The sequence below is a fragment of the Temnothorax longispinosus genome, chromosome 10 (assembly GCF_030848805.1).
Source record: "Temnothorax longispinosus isolate EJ_2023e chromosome 10, Tlon_JGU_v1, whole genome shotgun sequence".
In the NCBI taxonomy this organism is placed as follows: domain Eukaryota; kingdom Metazoa; phylum Arthropoda; class Insecta; order Hymenoptera; family Formicidae; genus Temnothorax; species Temnothorax longispinosus.
Genome location: NC_092367.1, coordinates 15,841,575 through 15,863,343, shown reverse-complemented (window position 1 = coordinate 15,863,343; position 21,769 = coordinate 15,841,575). Strand labels below are relative to the sequence as shown.

At 42.9% G+C, this 21,769-nt stretch overlaps 1 protein-coding gene across 2 annotated transcripts in view; it reads right to left on the bottom strand.

Moving 5' to 3' along the window:
• Positions 1 to 21,769, bottom strand: part of Wb (wing blister) — a 144,888-nt gene that overhangs the window by 40,850 nt on the left and 82,269 nt on the right. Inside the window, exon 1 of one of the 2 annotated variants that reach the window (XM_071790436.1) lies at positions 8,732 to 12,007. The exons of the other annotated variant lie outside the window; for it this stretch is intronic. Coding sequence (XP_071646537.1) covers positions 8,732 to 10,856 — 2,125 coding nt within the window. The 5' untranslated portion in view covers positions 10,857 to 12,007. Of the gene's footprint in view, positions 1 to 8,731; positions 12,008 to 21,769 lie in introns of those variants that run through there. 2 annotated transcript variants of the gene reach the window in all.

The window sequence follows — 21,769 nt, the reverse complement described above, 5'->3', positions numbered from 1 at the left end:
AGCTCCGACCGCCTCTCTCTCCGCTTCGTAACGGAGCGCGGGCCCCTGACTTTCTGCATTGTGAAGGGTCAAGGTTCGTTGCGAATCGTTCGGCCGATTAAATACCGCAAGGCAATCGGCGCGATTGGTTTTTGCTCGGTGCCGCGATCGCACCGGGAAAATTCGCGGAATACAAACGAACGATTTAAAGCTCAGGCCGGCATTAGGACATCGTACGATCCCGCTAAGCCGATAAAACGGAGAAATATTGAGTTGTAGACGCCAATTCTGTGGAAGTGAGATAAGATAGCATCGCAAACTACTTCCGTCTGAAGTGTACCGGCGCCTATCTCGCCGCTAATAATATCAGTTTCGAAATCATTACGTTTACGATACGCGGTATAAAAAAAATGCCCAGTTTCCTCCAAGTGCCAGCGCCCTTACGTTATTAAATATCGCCGCGAGTGTATCGCGTAGCCGCGGTCGACAAAAATCAACTCGTCGCTGGGCGAGCAAACGGACGAGCCGATGCGGTTTTCTTATACAAATGGGGAACGCTCGCATAACGACAGTTGCGCGACGATCAGATATCGTCGGCGGACTCGCGAGTCGACTCGATTTTCCATCAACCGCGCGAATCGCTGATAAGGTAATTAATTGCCGACCAGCAGTTCGCTGCCTGTCCGCGTCACCGCGAAATTACTTTAACGCGTCTCACGCTGCGCGCGTATACGCGACGGTATTTAATTGCGCGCGCTTAATTACGTTTATTCGCGGCGGCTCGGTCGTTCGGCGCAGTGAGAAACACGCAGAAATTACAATCCTGCATCTATAAAGTAACTCCCGAGTCGTTATTAACATATATACAAAACCGGCGATTTAAGTTACAACTAGCCTGTCTTACAATTTTATTTAGGGGAACCTGCGAGAATTGCTATAAACGTGGCGACTCGCTGGAAAATGAGCAATTATAATTATTCAAGTAGTCTATTACGGTGTTATTAAAAACGCAAATTTAACATTTAAATAACATATATATACACTGTTAAATTCACCCGTATAAAGTTAGCCCCCCAACATTAAAAAAATTAAAAGCTAATTTTTTTTAAATGTACCAATTATACTCAATTTGAGTCATTTTTAACCATTTCTATAAGTCTGTACCACTGCTCCTCATTCAATATATCATTAATTTAACAATGTCGATTTAACTAAACCAAAGGAGTTCAAATAATACTATTTTGTGTTAAATTTCGACACACATGGCAGTTAAAAATAACAGAATGTTATCTAACTCAAAGTATATTTAAATTTCATCCTTAAATATTTATAGCAATTATGGATCATTCCATTCCTCATCGGAATCTATTTTTGTCACTTATCTATTATCGTCGCGTGTATAATTGCCATCCGGTTGTTATCGCGAACAATGACGCAAGAGAGAGTTCGCGTTCGTTATCGCGCCTCCCAAGTCCGTCCGATCGCGATCGCGATCGCACCGCCTACGCCCGGGCATATACGCTTGGGCCCTCGTGAGGGCAACAGCGAGTACCGCTCAAGCTGCATAACGACGTAGTTATGTACTCACGTATGGTATCCCATCCGGTAATGCCCGGCGGCGGGATCCGGTGGTGCACCTATCCGTTTTGTTTGCTTCGCACGCAGGTGGATTAGAGGCCCCATGATGCTGGGCTCTCGCGCTACACCTGTTATTGAATAATAACCACGTACGGGCCGGCCGATCCTCAATCGGGATTCCCAACCGATCCCCGGTATCGCGTAGAGAAAGACGCGTTGCACGAATCTACCTATGGGTTGTTAGGCGGATTACCGTAGAAAATCGCGGAGCTCGCAACGAGCTGCGAAAAGAAGTTCCTCGCGATTCCCGGGAACATCCGGCACATCGATACCGACGTGGCTTCGATAAGATTAAAAAATTGGAATAAAAATAAAAAGACGAGGAAATTAAAGGTTCCGAAAATGTAGCGATAAAACGAAGAAATGTAACGAGTATAACTCAGCATTGCGATAATATGCACTACTTGCCGAAGGACTTGCGTGTCGGTGATCGTTTTGTGCTTGATACCATATTCGAGCTGCATTCCGCAAAGATAGGGAAAAACGCGTGACAGCATCTTTATTAACTCTTACCTCATCAATTATTACAAATCCTCGGTTGCACCGCATAATTTAGTTGTCAACTACCGTATAGGCTTCACCATAATGCGATGTGGAATTTAGTAGGGAATACCGTTGCTATATGATATCCGTGAGATTTAAAGCAACGAATGTAATTCGCGGAATAATGATTTGCATTATTACGTTGGAGAATATATCGATTCATACTTCGCCGGCTTTGTAAATCATTAATATTCGGTGCGCTATTTAAATTGATAAGTCATAAGATCGTATTTGAAATAGATATAATAATTAATAAAATAGTTATTTATGTATGTATTTATTTATTATCCTAAACTTTTAGAAATTATTTTTTTTAAAGCTATTTATCAGAAATCATTAAATTCTTAAAATAAAAATTTAAAGTATCTAATTTTTTGACTGACGATTTAATATAGATCTGTATGAAGTCATACATCATAATGGGAAACAATATATTATATTTAATATTCTTATGATAAATTGCAAGACTTTCCTTCTTCTTTACAGTGCATCGCGCTAGTTCTCGATGTGTACGATTGTGCGATCTAAATCTTTTTATGATATCGTTCAAGATATCGTTACGATATCGATTAAAAATCATTCCTTCGCCCGCAGTGAAAAGTGCGCTTATCTGCGAAACGATAACTAATGCAAACTATTATTTATGATTATCGCCGCAGAGCACTGCGATCTGATCTGATAAACACGGGATACGATGCAAATTGTATGGACTACGGCTCTTGTACTGGTATACTCGATGCTAGGCGAGACCATTCGAAAAGGCATGGCACGTAGCGTAAACAGCGGCGTTGCAACGCGAACGTGATGCGGAATGCACTGCCACGTGCGGTGTGGGCCAACGGAACGAGCAGGAAGGAAGTTCGCCTTCTCGTGTTTGACCGGACACGCGCGACTGCCGGCAAGATATCGCGAGATATATGCCTACACGCTCCGGCCGGCGCGGCGCGCGGAAGATGCAGCTCAAAGCCGCCGCGCGCGCGCGACCGAGCGAGCGGTGCATCGCCGCGGGCGCGATGCATTGTACCTCATGCCGGCGAGAAAGAGAGAGAGAGAGAGAGAGAGAGAGAGGGGGGGGGGGAGGCCAAGAAAGAGGAAGAGAAAAAAAGAGAAGAGCCAGCATCTCATCTTCTTTTTCTTTTACCTCGTTGCACGACTTTCGTGCATGCATGCGACTCGATTGCCCTTCTTTACCGCAGATTCCGAGTCTTCGTGCATCGCGAGCAATTAACGTTGTTAGAATCTGACGCTATTGTCTCATAAAACCTGCGTGCCAATAAAATATAGAATATAAAAAAATCTTGGATACTTTTCGACATGAGAGATTGTAATTCTGTCCGTCAATGTCAATCGCGAGCTTCAATAAAATGATCTTTCACGCAGCGTCACCTACGCAAATGATGGCCATCATACAGAGCTGTCGTTTAATTAGACTCGATCAAATGTCGGCATCGTAATCGCGATTATTGAGACGTTGCATCTGCTCGTGTTAAAATATTTAACGACGCTGATCTCAATTCGCTTTGCTTCTACCTCGTGCACGGCACGAGGACGCTAGAAGATGTTGTAATGAGTAGGAAACGAATTGTGGATTTACGAGCCGCGATGGGCAGACCTTGATACACGCGAGATACGGTAATAAACGATTAACCCGTGGAAGTTTATCACCCCGACTACCGGAACGCCGAGTATAGAATTTTCAAATGTAAATCATAAATTGTACGCTAAGTTGCATATTAATTTCTAAATTAATTGCTGTGAATTATCTGATACGTGCGAGACTCCGTATATATGTGCATCTGACTTTGATATTCTTTCGGGCATCGCAAACTGAATATCGGTCTCCACGAACCGATGAGATTGGACTACCCATATGCACATACACGGTAACATTTTTCTCAAGAAATCTCGTGTAAAAAGATCTGCGACTAATTGCGAACTCTTCCTCTCCCGTAAGATCTTTCTTGTAGCAGATCTTACCGGATTGACGATCTATCGGAGATAAAAATAGCGTTACCAAATACGACACAGGGTAACTTTACGGCGGAATAAGATCACGACAAAGGCAAGAAGAGACTGTGACTGTAACGAGCAGACGAGCATGACGATGACATTAAAGTATATAGGAGTATAGATGTGCAAAGATAAAAAAACAAAGACGGCTGATCCCTCGTGGTAGAAGCTAACTAATAAAACAAAACCATCATTATTAAGATATCTATCAAACGATAACTATAGAATAAGTGGAATTTGATGTTAAGAGTCCGTGCTATAATCCTGAAACGTGATCTACTGATCTTCTTGTTACAATCGTCATCAATAATTCTCGTCGTAACTAACTAGATCCATCCTTAAAACTAAACCGACGATGCAAGTCCCTTACGAATACAACGTCGTCATTGTTACAAGCGCTTTTTCCCTCCCCGAGTCCGTTCCGCGTATGTATAACCCGAAGCACCACGCCGCACGAAAAGTTTTATCTCGACTGGGAAGCGCAAGTATCGCGCGAGTTGTTTCGCTTGAAAGGGTACAAAGGCAATCTCGCTTAGGCGAGGCATCATCGCGAAGGATCATCGCGGGAACGAGCAGGAATAAGACGCGTCTTCAGACCTTTGATCCGCGTGCGTGCGTGCATGTCTGCGTGCGTGTTACGAGCTCGCTCGCTCGCGCGCGCGCGCGTTTAAGTAAACCCGCGCGATGAGTTACAGCGCACGAAAATAAGAGTAAATAAGGGTGGGCGAGAGGCAACTTCCCGACGAGGAGCTAAAGGGGGTTGGCTGTATCTCGTTGTAAATTACTCTTATCATGCGCGTCTCGCGCGGTTGACGTCCTGACGGCCGAGAAGGTAAGAAACGCGACGCCGTCGGATTGAAATGTCCCTTACGTTTCTTTATCGCGGCTACGGCGACCCGCGTGAATTCCGGTCGATACGTCCGACGGCATCTCGAGACTCGAGATGCAAGGGAGATGATCTTGTTCTCTATATCGTTTTTCGCGCGATTTGTTCGGGGAGAAAGACAGAAACATATACATTATGTCAGCTGAATGCAAACGTTTGTATTTAGCGTTTTGTATATGTCTTACGCTCATTTCATTTGTTTTAAGAAATTAATTGAATTTATAGAACTGTTGTGACATATTGGATTTACATATGTGATTACGCGATTTTGCGTTCGGAAGGACGCAATGCAATTTCCGTCTAATTAAACGTAATCCCTGTGACGAAAGTGATTAGGGCAAGAGAACGCATTCGCGATTGTCGTATTAAAGTCGTCTTATTTCTACGCGAAGGCGAATGGGAGTCGTTGGCACACTGCGAGTGACATTAATCTGCTTGAGCGGCGCCGATATGTCACTACAAGCTTAGTACTCCCATGATGTTACGCAATTATTCTTATGGGGTTTCTCTCTCTCTGTCTCTCGATGAAAGAAAACCTTTTTCTTCCATCATGTACTTTACGTATTACGAAATATTCTCGATTATTAATATTTTAATTATAATCATGTTACCGTTATTTAACAATTAATACCAAATTCAACTTCAATCCAAAAAGTTGTCGATAATGTTGCTATGTATGATATCTTTCAATAAATGAGTGTTCAGTATAATGGCTAATTATTTTCATTTTTCAATCCCTACAATAGAACCTAATCCCTAATTTCTACATACAAAATATGAAATAGTATATAATACATGAGAAACATTTCGTTCTTTTTGCTTAAAAATTGACTATATTATTTGATAACACTTTATGCGTTTTATGTCACATACTAAAAAAAAATTCAAAATGTCGATAAAGGTACACGAAAACGCAATGACAGAAGTGTGCATTTACGGCGCCTCTTGGACAGCCGAGTGCGTTGGTGCGCTCTTGCGCCCACCCTGATGCACTTTTCCACGCACGATTACCGATCTTCACGCATATACGCCCCAGATTCGCACAGACGGACTGCAAAATCGCTAATCTACGGCGAACGACAGAGCAAAATCAAAATTTCACGTTACGATAAAAAAAATTCGCAACTATCTTTACGAGCACGGCGACACAGCGAAGTCTTTCTTATCGTAGACGACTTAACAATGTTGATTATTTCTTAAGTATGCCAGAAAATGCTGAAAAGAAACATAAATAACTAAAAATTACAAGAACTTGGTCAGCCGAATAAAATCATAAAAAAATCGCCGTTCGGTGAAATATACCATCGTACGTACGAGAACGACGGTAGGATTGTTCAGGATATCGCGGGTATCCAACCGGGAAATTGAACGAATTAGTCGACAACGACGACGACGAAGATGACGGTGATTAAAATATGCGTTCTGGCGCGCGTCAACACCGAGATCTACGCCCAGGCCACCCTGATGCGAGCGAGCGTTTCCACGCGCGATTACGGGATCGTCGCGGGAGAGCACCGGGGCCGGTTTAAACACCCATCACTTTTTGCACCATCGTCGGGATGCACCGAACTCGCGGGATGCACTGAAAGCAACTCGTAACTTTGCGGCGACGCCGGTTCTTCGCCGGTACGCGAATCGTGCCCGCGCCGTGTAATAAAATTGATTAATCTCGCGCTCGTATAATCGAGATGATTATTGGACGTCGCCGCGCGGCTGTTTATTCATGCAAAGTAATTTACCATGTCATCCTATACTCATCAATTTGTACATTTTAGAGGGAGAAGCGCGTTCAAAATACGGAGATAATTAGAGAGATAAAACAATCAATTTTGCTGCAAGTATAGAAAAAAGATAGAATAATTTGATGGTGTGTAGACTTATAGTATCCTCGCATAAAACATTTTTAAATTGTATAAAGCAAGATAAATGTATGTATATAATATAAACCAAAATTTTTAAACATAAACTTAACTTGCAAAAGTTAATTTATCTTTCTCAAAAGCTTTCTCTCAGAAGAAAAATATTAGTCTAATTTTCTTGTAAAATTGTTAGAGTGGCGAACAGAAATATGCAAAGATAAAACCCGTAATATCAGCGGGTATACTTCTAACATATGGAAGTATCCCTCCTACGTGATTAAATATTTGCGGTATTTATCAGTGTAAATGTTAACACGAAACGTTAGCGCAGGCTCTAAAATGCCTTTCTTACGAGATACCTCCCTCGATTAGGTAAGTCTCCAAACACGGGAGATCCTCCTCCGCGCTCGACAACTTTCGTACGTTGCACATATTTTCGAAGCGCGAATACACCGTTTAGCTCTCTTTAAACATACAATTACTTTATTATGCTCCAAACGAACGGAACCAGCATACGCTGGCAATCTTAGATTCCGCGAATAATTTCCTGAAAAATTGTCCGCGAAAAATGTTTATCTCAATAAACGTTTATATATACGATTATAAATAGAATAGAGTCAGATTACTCTAGTCGGAATACAATGTGTACACTGTGGCGTTGCACAAGTATTGCGATCTTCCCAAGCCTATCCTTTCTCGAACGTTGATTACGATTTATTGCGTCGATGTTTGTATCGCGCGAAACTTCGTGCGATGCTCGGTTAATGAGCCACATCCGTGCTCTTCGAGTTCCTCTTCTCGTCGAAGGTCGAAGGTCGGCAGTCTAATCGACGTGAGGAGGTAACCGGCTAAGGAGGAAACGTTCCGCGCTCGCAAACCGCGAGCGAAAATCATAACGCGTAACTAATACGATTGTCGACAGATTCGCATTGTGACACGTATATGATTGAGTAATTCAAGAGAATCGTTAACGCCTTCAAAAAGTGTTCTATCCCATCTGCGCTTCGATTTTGCGCTCTATCAATTTATCGATCAATCTCGCCTATCAAAATTCAAGTAATCTCCTCTTAATTGCGACGCGAGATAGACTGACGAATTAGGGGGCGTGGAAACGCTTAATGATATTGCATTACGACGATGCAAGTGATTAATCCGCTTTAGCAGGAAATTAGTCAGAAGGTCTCTATGCGTGGCTTTCAGTTATTTATGTGACGGTAGTAGAGCTTAGCTATAAAATCAATTTTTCTTTCGAACGCCGAAAGAAATTTGTTAATTTAGCCTCTTTAAAACATCGATTAAATAAGAAACTAATAAAAGTATCAATAACTTCTCTATGTCAATTAACCTTTGTTGTGCACACGGGGTCGAATAGACCCCAGCGTTTTTTCAAACGCGTTTTTCTAATATGTACAATACGTACAAATATTAAAAATTGAATTTTTTATGCATTTTTTAGTGAAAAAAGTCCATTTTTCGGTTTCTTTAGTTAACATATCATTTATAATTCTTTTATGTTGCAAGATATTAATGAAACCTATTAGACCTAATTTGGAAGCTTTGAACAATAGCCATCAATTTTGTTTGAGTCAAAATAACGAATTGTACGTCTGTAATAAACAATTAAGTGACTGGGGTCTAATAGACCCCCTGTGCACAATACGTAATTTTGAAGAGGTGTGCACAACAAAGGTTAATGTACAAACGTTAAAACGCTTCTTTTTCAACAGACACAATTAATTAATCGATTGAATAAGTCAATCGAGTTAATCGCAATGATTGAAAAACGTCGTCGGCTCCGCGAGGCATCTCTACTCACCGTACTTGAGTCCTCGCCACTTGATGGCCGGCTCGTGGTACCTGTAACTGGGAAGCACGATTCTGGGCGGCGGCCGCGTTTGCGAAGGACAAGGCTTGTAGACGACCATGCACCGTGCGCATTTCCGGTTCGTGGGTGTAGCCGCCGGATATGCCGGTTGAATGTGCACGTAGGCCATAGGGGTGACCGATTGCGCGGAATAATAATTCGTGTATCGTTTTCGCCGATCGCCGTTCGCCGCCTCGCGTCGGTCCGCTTTCTGAATTACGGCCAATCCCGTCTCGCCGGTCCTTCCTCCGTATCCTCGCGCATTCTTTCGCCGTGGATCCGTGGATCGGATTTTCTTTCTCGAGAAACCGTTGTGCGACGACGCCACGCGGTTGTCCTGCGCGAAGGTCGATCGGTGCTCCGGAATGAGGGCCCTGTTACCGATTCCTCGATCCTGACTCGTCCACACGAAATTGCTCGTGACCATCAGGTCTTTCAAGTCCTCGCCGCGCGTCACTTTGCGTCTCTTGTTGTCCGGTGGAATGATGGAATCCAGAAATTGGAAGGCATCGCTCGAAGACTGTTCGTCATCATTTTCATCTCGAGATTCACTATCGCCACTGCTGTTTAGATCCTTTGAAAAAGTATTTTGCAATCTGTCACTTTTATGAATCGGAAAATCAGTCACTCGATCGTTGTACTTATTATTATTTCGGTCATTTTGTTCACTGCTGTTAATAAACGATTTATCAAAGATTTCATTGCGATAAATACCGTTATCGCGTCTTCGAAATTTCTGCGATCGGCTCGAAGTTTGCGCAAACCAATCACGGCGCGGGCGCGTATCACGTCTCTTCCTAGCAGGATCTCCGCGATCCCGTTCTCCCGGCCAATTTTTACGATCGTGGATCGCCTCCGCGGGGCTCATCGCGGAAGATTGAACTCGCTCGCGATCCTCGCGAAAAAAAAGGAGCTGGTCCTCCTGCATTCCTGCAGCGAATTGCCGCGCATCCCCATCCGCGGTATTTCGTTCCGAGGATCCAAGAATCATTGCTCGCTCTCCGGACGAGGATCGAGAGGCTTCTTCAGCTTCGTTCAGCCTTCCGATGTCTCTATGATCGTTGATTGTAGGTCGGGAAAATGCGGGAGTGATTTCCTCTTTGATTTCCATAATCGCGCCTGTAATCCGCGAGATACGCGGGGATTTATGTTGATCGCCCGATCGCGCGTTCTTCTCGCCCATCTCGAGAATTCCTTCTCGATCGCCCGATTTCGATGTCGATGCTCCGCTCTCCGGAACATGATGATTACCAGTTCTCTTCGAGTTCTGAATATGACGAAGCATCAATGTCGACGAGCGAAGATAGTTATCGACGTTAATACTCGCCTCCCGCGATCTAGGAGCTCGTGCGCCTCTACCCACGACATCGATCCTCAATCCCCGTCGATCCTCCATCTTCGATTTTGATCTTGATCCCGTCTCTGCCGCGATATCCTCCTCAAATCTATCGTTACGTAACGTCGAGGAAGTTACGATGTCGATCATCGCTCGATCGCTGCCCTTTTTATAACGCTGTCTTTCCCGTTCGGCGAGCCTTCCCGGTTTATTCTCGTCCGATGCTCGAGTCTCGGCATTCAAGTGCGCGTCGGTTCGTATAATTACAGCGTGTTGATCCTGCTCCGAGGATTCATCTAACGTACCGCCGTCTTCGTTCACGTGGAGATTCTGTCGCGACGGTTCGTCACCATCGATTTTTCGATCGTCGACGTTGATCGACGGCGACACCCGTTGCTTCTCATAGATCACGCTAGTTTCCGCGGACGTCTCCTCGACCATCGATCCGTCGTCGCGCGGATCCAGTCGTGTGGTCCTCTTCCATCGCCTGTCACCGCTGATATCTCGCAGCTCGAGGATGATCCCGTCCGTCGAGGCATAACTCGCGCCTTCCTTCGTCGCGAATCGCTCGAAGACGGCGGAACTGTCGCTTTTCGACTCGTCGGTCGGAATCGATCTCGCGGAGCCGTCGCCTTCCGTCCGGATTGCCGACTCGTTCCACCATTGCGGACCTGACAGCAGAAGGGTACCTGCTCCGAGGGCCAGCACGCCCCAGACCCAGATTGATTTTCCGGGGTACATTTCTACCCCATAGTCAGAAGGGAGACTTTCTTGCCCCACACGACTCCTGTCATGACGATTGCATGTTTTCTCGAATGATATTTTATGGATACTCGATTGATGATAACGTTAAATATTATTGAGACGGATTTCCACCAGGTTCAAACGTCGATTCAGAAAGTATCAATGACCAACAATTTTTTGCATTACTATAATATGTAAGTTTATAAGAGTCAATAGTGTAATTTTTGTGACGTTTTAAAAGTCGGCGGTTATGTAACTTCGAGTTTTAAAACTGGATGATGCGGGATTGAAAGAACTGGAACATTGGCACCGCCCAGGATGATTCTTGAATATTTTTCATGCCGCAGCGCAGTAACTACGTAACTTTTTTACACGATGATTTGCGAGATTTTTTTAATTTTTTAAACGTTATTTTTAATTTATACAAATTATTATAATTTTGCGCACACTCAATATGTTATATATACCGTTAGATCTCTCAGACGAAAAATTAGATTACGGTAAAATTTTAATTTGTAAGATTTGATTATACCAAATTTGTTAACAGTTTAAATTTTGTGAGATATAAAATTCAGAGAGATAAAAGATCATAAATTATTTTTACGATATAACAAGCACTTTAGCAAACAATCTGAGTTTGCTGTTTTATTTTAGAAAAAGTCGGTGACAACTTCGCAAAACATTCGATGAATCACTCACACTCCAGACAAGCACTCGTCGACGTAATCCTTCCGCAACAATTTCATGTTAAAAAAATCTCACAAATTCCTGCCTCCATACATCAATGTTAATCGTAGACTAAAATCATAGCATTTACGATTCCTCCGAGCTGGGGACACGGTAGCATAAAACCGATTTGTTTAAACTTTAACGAAGTTAAATTTCTCGCACCTAGAAATTCGCATTAGATAATTCTTGTGCGAAATAATTCTCAACAATAGCTGAGAAAATCACGGAAATCTCGGAGCACAAGGAAACTATGCGTAAAATTCTTCTGGAGTATTCTTTGACCGGCGATCTTATGTATAATTCTAAGCGATTATCTCACTTTGCTATTTTTTGGACCTCGAGGAAGGGCCGGAAAGCGAGCGCACGTGGAATCACGAAGAGGTGAACGTGTGTTCCGGCCTCGAGCGCGGCTCGCGAGACACTGGCTTGATACCATTACCATTAGCTTGGCTGTGGTTCTCTCTCTCTCTCTCTCTCTCTCTTTCTCTCTCTCTCTCTCTCTCCTTCCCCGCGCACCTCACTGTTGCCTCTTCTTCATCTTCTTCTTCTTCCGCGCCGGCATTCATGTTTTCTCCCTCCTCTTTTTCAGAAGACGACCGAATCTCCGTGTTTACTATGCCGCGCACGTGGGTGTGCGGGTATTCGAGCGGTTTCGGAGCATTGATACCAGGCGAGCCCTCTTCGTCGGACACTCGAGAGTCCTTTGATACGTATATTATATCGATGACATTGCATTCGCATTGTTCGATGCTTCTACAGCAACGTGAAATTTTATAAATATGCAAGTACTTAAATTATTAACTGGACTTAAACGAATTTTTGGGACTGTACGTAAGCGCGCAATACTGCGATTGATCAACAAACGACTTCTTTGATACTATTACATTGCACAGAATTGCTGGATGCACAAACAAACATTCTTCTTTCATCGCACATCAGTTTATGCGTTATCTAGACCTACATCGATAAGAATATCTCGTCTATTTTCTGCTCTTTTGCCTCTCGAATATCTCGCTCGATTATTATTCATACGTTTTCCGTAAATTTTTTTTACTTAAGCCTGAAAAACGTACTGAAAAATGTAACGATTAATTTTATAAAAAAACAAAAATAATCGCTTAGTGATTTCTAAAAAATCTATATGTATATGTCGCGCAGAATGATTTAAATGACGGAAGTGCGTACTCATTGTTACAAGAAAGACGATGTATTGTCATAAGAAGACAATGCGCGATTTTAAGAATAGCGAACGCTCGCAATGGCGAAAAAAAAAAATTAAAATGTCAAGTCCCGATGTCGCGGGACGATGACAGATGCCGGAAATTTATAATTCATTCGTCACGCGCACATACTCAGAGTTTAAAAGGCACAAAGATCAAAGCGTCCCTTTTACCCGAGCTTAAACGCTAAAAAAAAAAAATTAACAAAGATTCGGAGGGAAATAAAAATTCTCGTAAAAGTTGTAACGCGCATTCGCGCTCGATGACCCGTAGAGATCGAGTACATTTCAATCGCACGTCATTTTCCGCGTTATGCAATTTCGACACGCTCGTAGACTGAGAAACGTGACGTCTATTAGCGTTGCCCTTTCAGCAACTAGTGGCAGACGGCGACGGAAGTATATAGACAGTAGTCAAAGATATTGCTGAGAATTACTACTTGAGCTTTTTACCTCTACGACGCCAAATAAAGAATATTCGCATTACTTACTTTATAACAAGAATAAATAATAAAGAATAAAATAAAATAAAATAAAATAAAATAAATAAAAATTAGTACATTCTGTGTATAAAATTGCTGTATGTTTCTACAATTAAAAGAAAAAATATGTTTACAGTTGCTCGCGTGGACTACGAATTGCGATGATAATTGATCGCGGATAATTGAACCAGATACCTATAACTCGACTATAAGAATTCAGTATCAGTAAGGACCACCCTGTACGCGATACATGGGGTCTTTCCGGGACGCATATGCACGTGCCGTGCACCTGTTATTTCCCTGCGCACCGTGGGTAATACAAAGCGACCGCTCTTTTTGTTAATTGAATACCGGAAAGCTGCGCGTCGCGCATACAAGTGCACTCCGGTGGGTGTTTCATCGTGGGCACGAGTTTTATGAACTTATTACAGGTGGTCCCTTCGGCCACGCGTGTCCGCCTGTGCATACACAAGGTTGTGACCAAGCACGTGCCTCAGAGAACGAGTCTCTGCTTGAGATTGATTTGGCGTCGGTATAGAGATAAAAGTTTTTAATGTACCTTCAAATCGGGATCAGAAATTGTACACTCGAGTGATCTCGAGTGACTCGAACAGATTGGAACATTTATGAACTAAAAAATATTGAATAAACTAGAGAATGTAATTTAGAGATTGAGATCTCCGAATAGTGCAAAAAAGGATTAGTGATTTTCTACGGAATGTCGCTCCCGGTAAGCAGGCGGAATTTATTATCAACGTCGACTTCTTAATTAAGATTAAGAAAGTTAATGTATCCGTTCAGATATTTTTCTGTATCTCTCGCACCATTTCCAAATCATATCCGTTATTTATTGCGCAAGTGTTAATAATTACGTTCTAACACGCGCTACCGCGCCTGTGTTTCTTTTTTCTTTCCTACTCAGATATACCTATACTCGTCGAAGATTTTAATTCAGACCACCTACGGTTCGCCGAACGTACGCGCTCTCGTAGCTTCGTTTTATGCTCGCTATCACACGCCCGATGTTGCGCAACGACGTCGCGTTATTATGAGAAAGCTATTTTTATGGTGGATTAGAGCGAGGTATGCGATCACACAGAGCTCTCACATATGCAAGCGAGCGCGCGCGCGCGCGTCGTGAGTCGTGAAATTCACGGTGCCTTTATGGGACGGATTCCTTCGTGGGACTCGTGAGTCTCTCAGAGTACGATGTCATCGATCTCAGTTTGTTCACGACAAACACGGTTGTCTTCTCACGGGGCCTGGCGTTAACAAGCACCGCGTTTCGATACGTGGTAAACGCACGAGCGGCCAACCGACCGTATATGCGCTGCTGCTCGATCCACGATGCATATGTTTCAATGCGTCAACGAGAATTCACTCAAGAAACGCTTCTCAATTAAATTCCGGTTATAATAAATAATTTTAGAATTGCATCGTGGTTGAATAATTAAATTGCATTACCGTGACGTTAAAATTTAATTCGTTCACGTTCAATTTATCGTTCACGGAAAGTATTACTATGCTTTCAAATAAATACTAAAAACACATACTTATCCATCGTCACTATATAATAAACGCTGTTAAACGGTGATTATGCAATTATACACATTATAGATAAGCTTCGAGCGCATGGCATTCATTTACGAAACATTGCTGCGTCACATATTCTTTCATGGTAATTTCCGACAGGAAAAATTCTCGGCTCTTCTTGCCGCGGCATCAGCATGATTAATAATCCTCGCCATCAGTGAGACAGGTTAACATATCTCTTCATAATCATAATGACAAGTTCAGCGATCGTACCGACTATTCGAAAAAGATAATTCACTTGATATCGCAATTTCACTTTTTCATTTTTCCTCATAGTAAGATTAATATCACGCGCGGCATGGCACAGCGCGACAGCTCCGTTTAATTGACGCGTATAGTGATTAATAATAAAATAATAATCGGTAGCGTTTATTCTCGCGCGAAACATCATGTATCTCGTCCATTTACGTAATACAACTACTATCTCGTAGCAATCAGTACTGGAAATTTATACGCGGAAATTGGTATCTGTCTTTTTATAAATAAAAGATAGAAAGATAAAAAAAAGAGAGAAATATACATATATATTTTTTAAAATAGATATGTATTTAAACAATGCTTGTCACATGGCTCAATCCTGTTTATTTCTGGACTATAAAGAAATTATATTTAATCCAATTGTTGGCTTTAGCATGAATAATATAACACATTACGCGTCCCGTACTACATACAAAAATAATATGTTATTACAAAAATTATGTAATAAGAGAATATCTCTTATGTATTTCTAAATTATGTAAACTTCTCTCATTTTCATTTTATTCGAAATTACTACATATACATTATTGCTTTAGCACACGTGTTTTCCCGCGTGTGACGCAACAATAAATTACAGAAACGAGAAACAATTCATTTCGTACGCGGTTTACGTGGTTTACGATTCACTCGAGGAGAGGCCCGTGTAAGCATCCCGCAGACAAGACGTAACGTCGCGTGGACGTGATTTTACGAGGCGTCGGTCGGTCGCGTCGGTCCTGATGTGGGCAGTAACAAGATGCACACTGTTGATGCACGAGCTCTACTAGCTGACGATTCGCGAATTCCCCCCCGATAAATCACGCCTCGTGCTATGTGCACGCATCAGCAGCGCGTCGGCTTCATCGGCGTCCAGGTGTGGCTCGCCCGAGCATCGCTCCGATATAAATATAAATGCGGCTCGTAAAACATAATGAGAGGCGCGACGCGATGATTAATGTTCGGATATACCGGAGGCCCACCATTTCTGGGCGCCGACGATTTCGACACCCGACGCGACTTCCGGAATGCCGCTCTTTCGGCAGAGGAGACACGTGCATTCATATGCACTTTTCAAGTGGTCTCCATAACGGAACTATATGGTAATAGAATGCGAGGTTGCGCAACGAGCTTGGTTTCTTTGGATCTGGTTTCTTAGATATGCTGCCTCGAAACACCGGAAGTCAGAATATTTTCTTAGAAGCGTTTAACAGAACGATTTTAACTCGCCTCGTCTTTTAATTTATCTTAACAAAAATATAATATAAAATCTTTAATTTTATTTTTCCATGAACTTCTTCTGACTGCACATATACATAGCAAGAAAATTATAACTTTCTATATATATAGATTAAGCATCCCAAATTTCTAAAATATATCTTTAAAACCATTCATATCGAGTTAAGGTAAGAGTAAAAGTAATTTCTAAAGTAAAATTAACGATTATTCGCGTATTGTATTTTGGAATAGCATTTTCTCTCTCGCAATCCCGCGGCAGCCTCGTAAATGCGCGCGAGAGAGAGTCGAGTTGTAAAACGACGGATGAAAAACAATCAATTTTACCAGGCGATTACCAGGTGGGACATATCCGCGAGGATTGGCGATGGTCGATTGATTTAACGAAGGTATTATCGCCCGATGGCTCCACGTCAGACGCGCAAACGAACGACGGAGGCGTGGCGCGCGTAACTTTCGCTTTCGCACCCGCGAATTCATCGCGGCCGCTCTTGGTGATCGCGCGCGCGAGTAAATCGCGTCCGCGGCAACGTAATGAGGATCCACGGGGAAAAGATTTACGATCGAATTCATTGGCTTCGACCTCTCTAACGGATCTCTCCTCTGCCAGTCGTAACGGTCTTGCCCCTTCTTCTACTGAGACACGCGGACTCGTATTACAGCGGATATATACGTTGCCGCCTGACATCCTTATCTTCCCGGCCGTCGTCGCGGAAAATATACGGCCAATTTGCAATTGGCGACTTTTCGCGAGCGAGCACAGACCTCAGAGTGGTCGGTCTTTGTCGAAAACTATTCTCCGTTGTGAAAAACCGTGGCGAAATTACGACGATTTTTTAGCTACGATCGATGTACGAATGATAACTTTTCAAACGATGATACGACAAGTATTTCACGTATAAGATGATTGAATTTCGTTAGATGGATTTCAGAAAATCAGAGCAACGGTCGAAATCTGACAGTCTCAAAAAGCGGCGTTCTCGAGAAATATAATTTTTATGTGGTATTCATGGTGGCACAGGTGGATGGAATTTGTACGTGACGGCGATGCGTATCTATTGGGCTAACAATTGTAGATAGGATACCGCGTGGGCACGGCTACTTTTATAGGATTCATTCGTCCCGCATACAAAACTTGCCGCTATCTGTACTCCAGCGATTAAATCATTCGCCTTTTTTCATAGTTTTCCGGGTTTTGCCTTGTCGATCAAGTCTTGAAGTCTCGAAAGATCACGAGTAAACCGTAACATATTCTTCGTTTCTTTCTCTTTCGCTGTCTCTCTATTTTTCTTCCTAAGAGAATACCTACGAGCGAAGATCGAGGCTACAAACGTATAGAAAGTTGGCGACTTGTACATGAGTCTGCAGTCTGTTCATTGTGTCCCCCGCTTTCCCTCCTCGGCACCCACCGGATTCACACGACCATAGAACCGCAGTGGAGGTCCTCCGAGAGTTCTGAGAGAGCATTCATAAGGAGGAGGCCGATAATGTCGCGCCAGACGATACATACGCGCCCGTACACGTGTGCACGCGTATGCACAAAGGTACGCACACCACGGCACGAAGATTAGACGGATGGGAGAGAAGGAGAGACCTAATCGCGCAGGTAGCCGAGGACGCGAGGTGTCCCGTTGCGAAGCGACAAGGTGCTCACGCCGTGGGTGTCGCAATTTCTCATACTTTTCCATCGGATCCACGCGACGCTACTTCCGGCGTACCACCCGCCAGGTGCAAAACTATAAGCGCATTTGCCGAGTTTTCAAAACGTCAAATTTATCAATCAAATTTATAATTGTAAGATCAATAATTTTGTAAGAATATGTGAATAATAAATATAATATATTAAGCTTTATTAAATTATTTGGTATTTATCTTTATTTGTAGAAACCTAATTGAATAAAAATACGCTGGCACGCTATCTGGCCGAGATTTATCACGGAGATATCTTTCCTTTCCCTTTCGGAATTTTCTTGCCTGAATTATTTGCTTAAGCTGTTAGAGTTGCAATAAAATCTTAGAGCGCAATCTTCGCATTAAAATTTTCACGTCATTCATGGCGCGGTCTAAGAATGTTAATCTTGCGCTATAATCTGATCTTGACGGTCTTTATGTTCTTCTCCTCATTCTGAAGAGTACCGGTTCGACAATAAACAGGAAATTGCGACTCTCAACTCGCTGCCAGCGAAAGAAACTGTCGCGCTGAAAATAAAAATTCTAGTTTGTATTTAAGAGCACCGAATCATCCGATTTTGCAGATTTCGTTCGAGTAAGCGATATAAATATCGTATCGCGCACAGAGTCGTTAATAAGAACTTATTGATAAATACGTCACGGGCTATCTGCATCATTCCTTTCGTTTTCTTCTTTTCCGTCTCCTTTTCCTTCTTTCCCTTTCTCGTTTCATTCGTGCGCCCGTTCATCGCCCACGTGCATCTGCATTCCCGCCGCGCCGGCCGCCACGTACAACCGAGCGATAATGCAAGTAATTACGCTCGGCCGCGAACGCCACCATTATTAACGGCGACGTTTGCATAAATCGACGATCGCGATAATCGGTCATGCCGCATCTTTTGTATCTTCGGGCGTCGGAACGTTTCCGGTCCCTTTCTCCGCCGCGCGGCTGTTATTACACCTCGCGTGGGCGGACGATAAAACGTTCATTGACGAGATTACGAGAAAACGGACGGTTCACGACGCGCGTCCTTGGTTATTACGCAATGACATAATTCATTCCCGTTGCCGACGATATTGTTCTTTAGGCGCGCGTGAGAGGATAAATTCGAGGATGATTTCATTCTAGCGAAAGGTGCCGTGAGAAATAGAAAATAGCACTATAATTGTTTGTTTAACATTTCGTTGACGTAGAAACTTCGACAATCTTTCGATATTCTGCGTCTAACGCAAGATTGAGATAAATCTAATGTGTTTCAAAGTACCTCTGACGTGTTTTAAAGTACCTCGAAAGTTGGCCGTCGCTTTCATAGCGATGAAGCGATCGAAAAGCGAGGGCGATTCTAAGATACTACTTTTTTTGGGACTTACCCCCTTTTTCTGTCCGTCACGCCGAGTTACGTTTCCTTTTCGTTAACAAGCCGTCGATGATCTCGAGTACCAAAGTCGGTATTAAATCAGCGCCGCTTTTTCATCAGGGAGGCTCTAAAGGCACGCATTTGACTCCATTACGAAGCACCTAACACCCCTATGCCCCGCAGTCGTTCGCTAAATCATAACTCGGGACCAGTCTAATATCTCGTAAACACTGTCCACTCGATATCGAAAAATACCAGTCGCCTGAATTTATCTGCGGCGAGCGTGAGATAAAATACAGCCTGTTAGCGAATAACGCGAGCTGACGTGCGTTCATATGACTCTATTAGACAACTCGCACTTTTACACTTCACTATTTGATGTACGAAAAGCATGCGCGCTAGGACTTCCGTCCTAGAATATATTTTTCTAAGAGAGATTCGCATTTTCCGATCATCATAACAGTTGCATAATCACGATATAATTGCAAAAATTAAAATTATAATATATAAGTATAGTAAACATGCTTCAGGATTCAGAGAATTAAAAAATTATGAAATTTTTCAGGTTATTAATAATTGATAAAATAAACATATATAAGCATTACTAATAAGCTTAAGCGAAACGAAAGATAAGTAAGATTTGAATTATTATCGAGATCAAGTGAGATAAAGCTAACTCGAACGTCTCTCGATTGAGCTGCACATTTCTCCGCTTCCAGTTTGCAGATTATCTCGATAATCTCTTTCCCTTAACCATAACAGCCTTGATCGCGATACTATCTCTCACATTATTATCCAGTTAGAAAGACACGCGGTTATCTTCGTGCCGCTAACTCGACGACCAGCTCTTCGTCACCTGCCAGCCGGGCACGTCGCTCATGTTTGCTCATGCCGTCTACCCATGTGAACGGGAGGAAGAATCCGCGAGTGTGTTGACACGTCCTATAGGGCCCGCTGGTGGCAGGATACCGTTGATAGGACAGGCTCCACCTTCGGGGACTCATTGACGTAGCAGAAGGTTACCGCGAGGGTGGGCAGGGGAAACGCTCGCGCGCGCGCGGGGAAATGACTTAATATGAAGTTACAAGGATGCTATACGAGCGATGGCCGGTGGCGATCGCTTGGACCACCCAGGAGGTGATTGCCGTGGAGAGGATCTATCTACAGTCCGCGTTGCCTTTCTTCCTACGTGCTTAATAGTGCCGGGTTCTCGCATGCCGCATTCCTAGATCGTTCTGCGCTAGCAGGAAACTCTCGCTGGATCTCGCCCCGAGCGTCTCGTAGATGTCTTTCGATGAGGAAAGAGAAGAAATAGTAAAAGGAGGGAGAGAGAAGGCCGCGTCAATGTCCGTCGAAAATGAACGGTATTTTCTTAATGACCAATAGATCATTAAACAAACCTAATAACGCGGTTTCGTCTCCTAAATTTCTGACTAAGTTTTCGTACTCTTGACAAACGATAAGTTATGATTTATTATTTATTAAATAAAAAAAGCAATTTCCGAACTATTATGATAGGACTTTCCTTAACAAGAAATATCTTAGCTAGACTATTTAAGATTCTTGAACATATGAATGAAAATTCGTCATTATAGCAATTTGAAAATATAATACAGCGTTTTAGTTTTGGAGAAAATTACGTTATTGAATCCGAATAATTTCCGATACGCAATTTGACATATATTGCTGGCACATTTGAAAAATTTAAACGCTGCATATTTAATTAATATTATCTGCCTTATAATTCTATTTATTTTATGTCAGACATATTCTATTTATTTTATGTCAGACATATTCAGTCACTGTCCGCTCGATTATGTCTCTACGGGAAAATATTGTACAAATAAATTTCCGAAAAGAATCACAATTTTTCAATTACAGTATCCCTCACATCTCACATTCTTTTCTGTAACATATCACTTTGGGAAATCCAAGGCCAATGATCGATATGTACGCGACGTTCAATGCGTCCGTTATTAATTTACTGCTTTGACGCTAGTGCGTTAAACGGGCTATGTATATTAAATTCCGTTGCATAAATTTATGAAGGGAGTGCACGTTCATTAGCCCCCCTCGACGACAAGCTGTGCACCTTCGTCGATCGTCGCGCGGTGCAGGCACCGCGAAATACCGCCGACTCAAACTTGCCGATAAGTCAAAGAGGGGCAGGGCAACATAATGCCGCTCTTCATGTTTTATGTATGAGGACAAGATTACTTCGGTACCACCCACTTGCCGAGCGCTACCACGAGCCGTGGCCCGAAACCTACGTTTTGGTCTACCTGCGAGAAAAAAAGGTAATATCTACCAGCAAGGCGCGAGGAACAATGGCGATTGATTGTGAATCGATTGAATCGAATATACGATCGAACTCGGAGTTTCTATGCA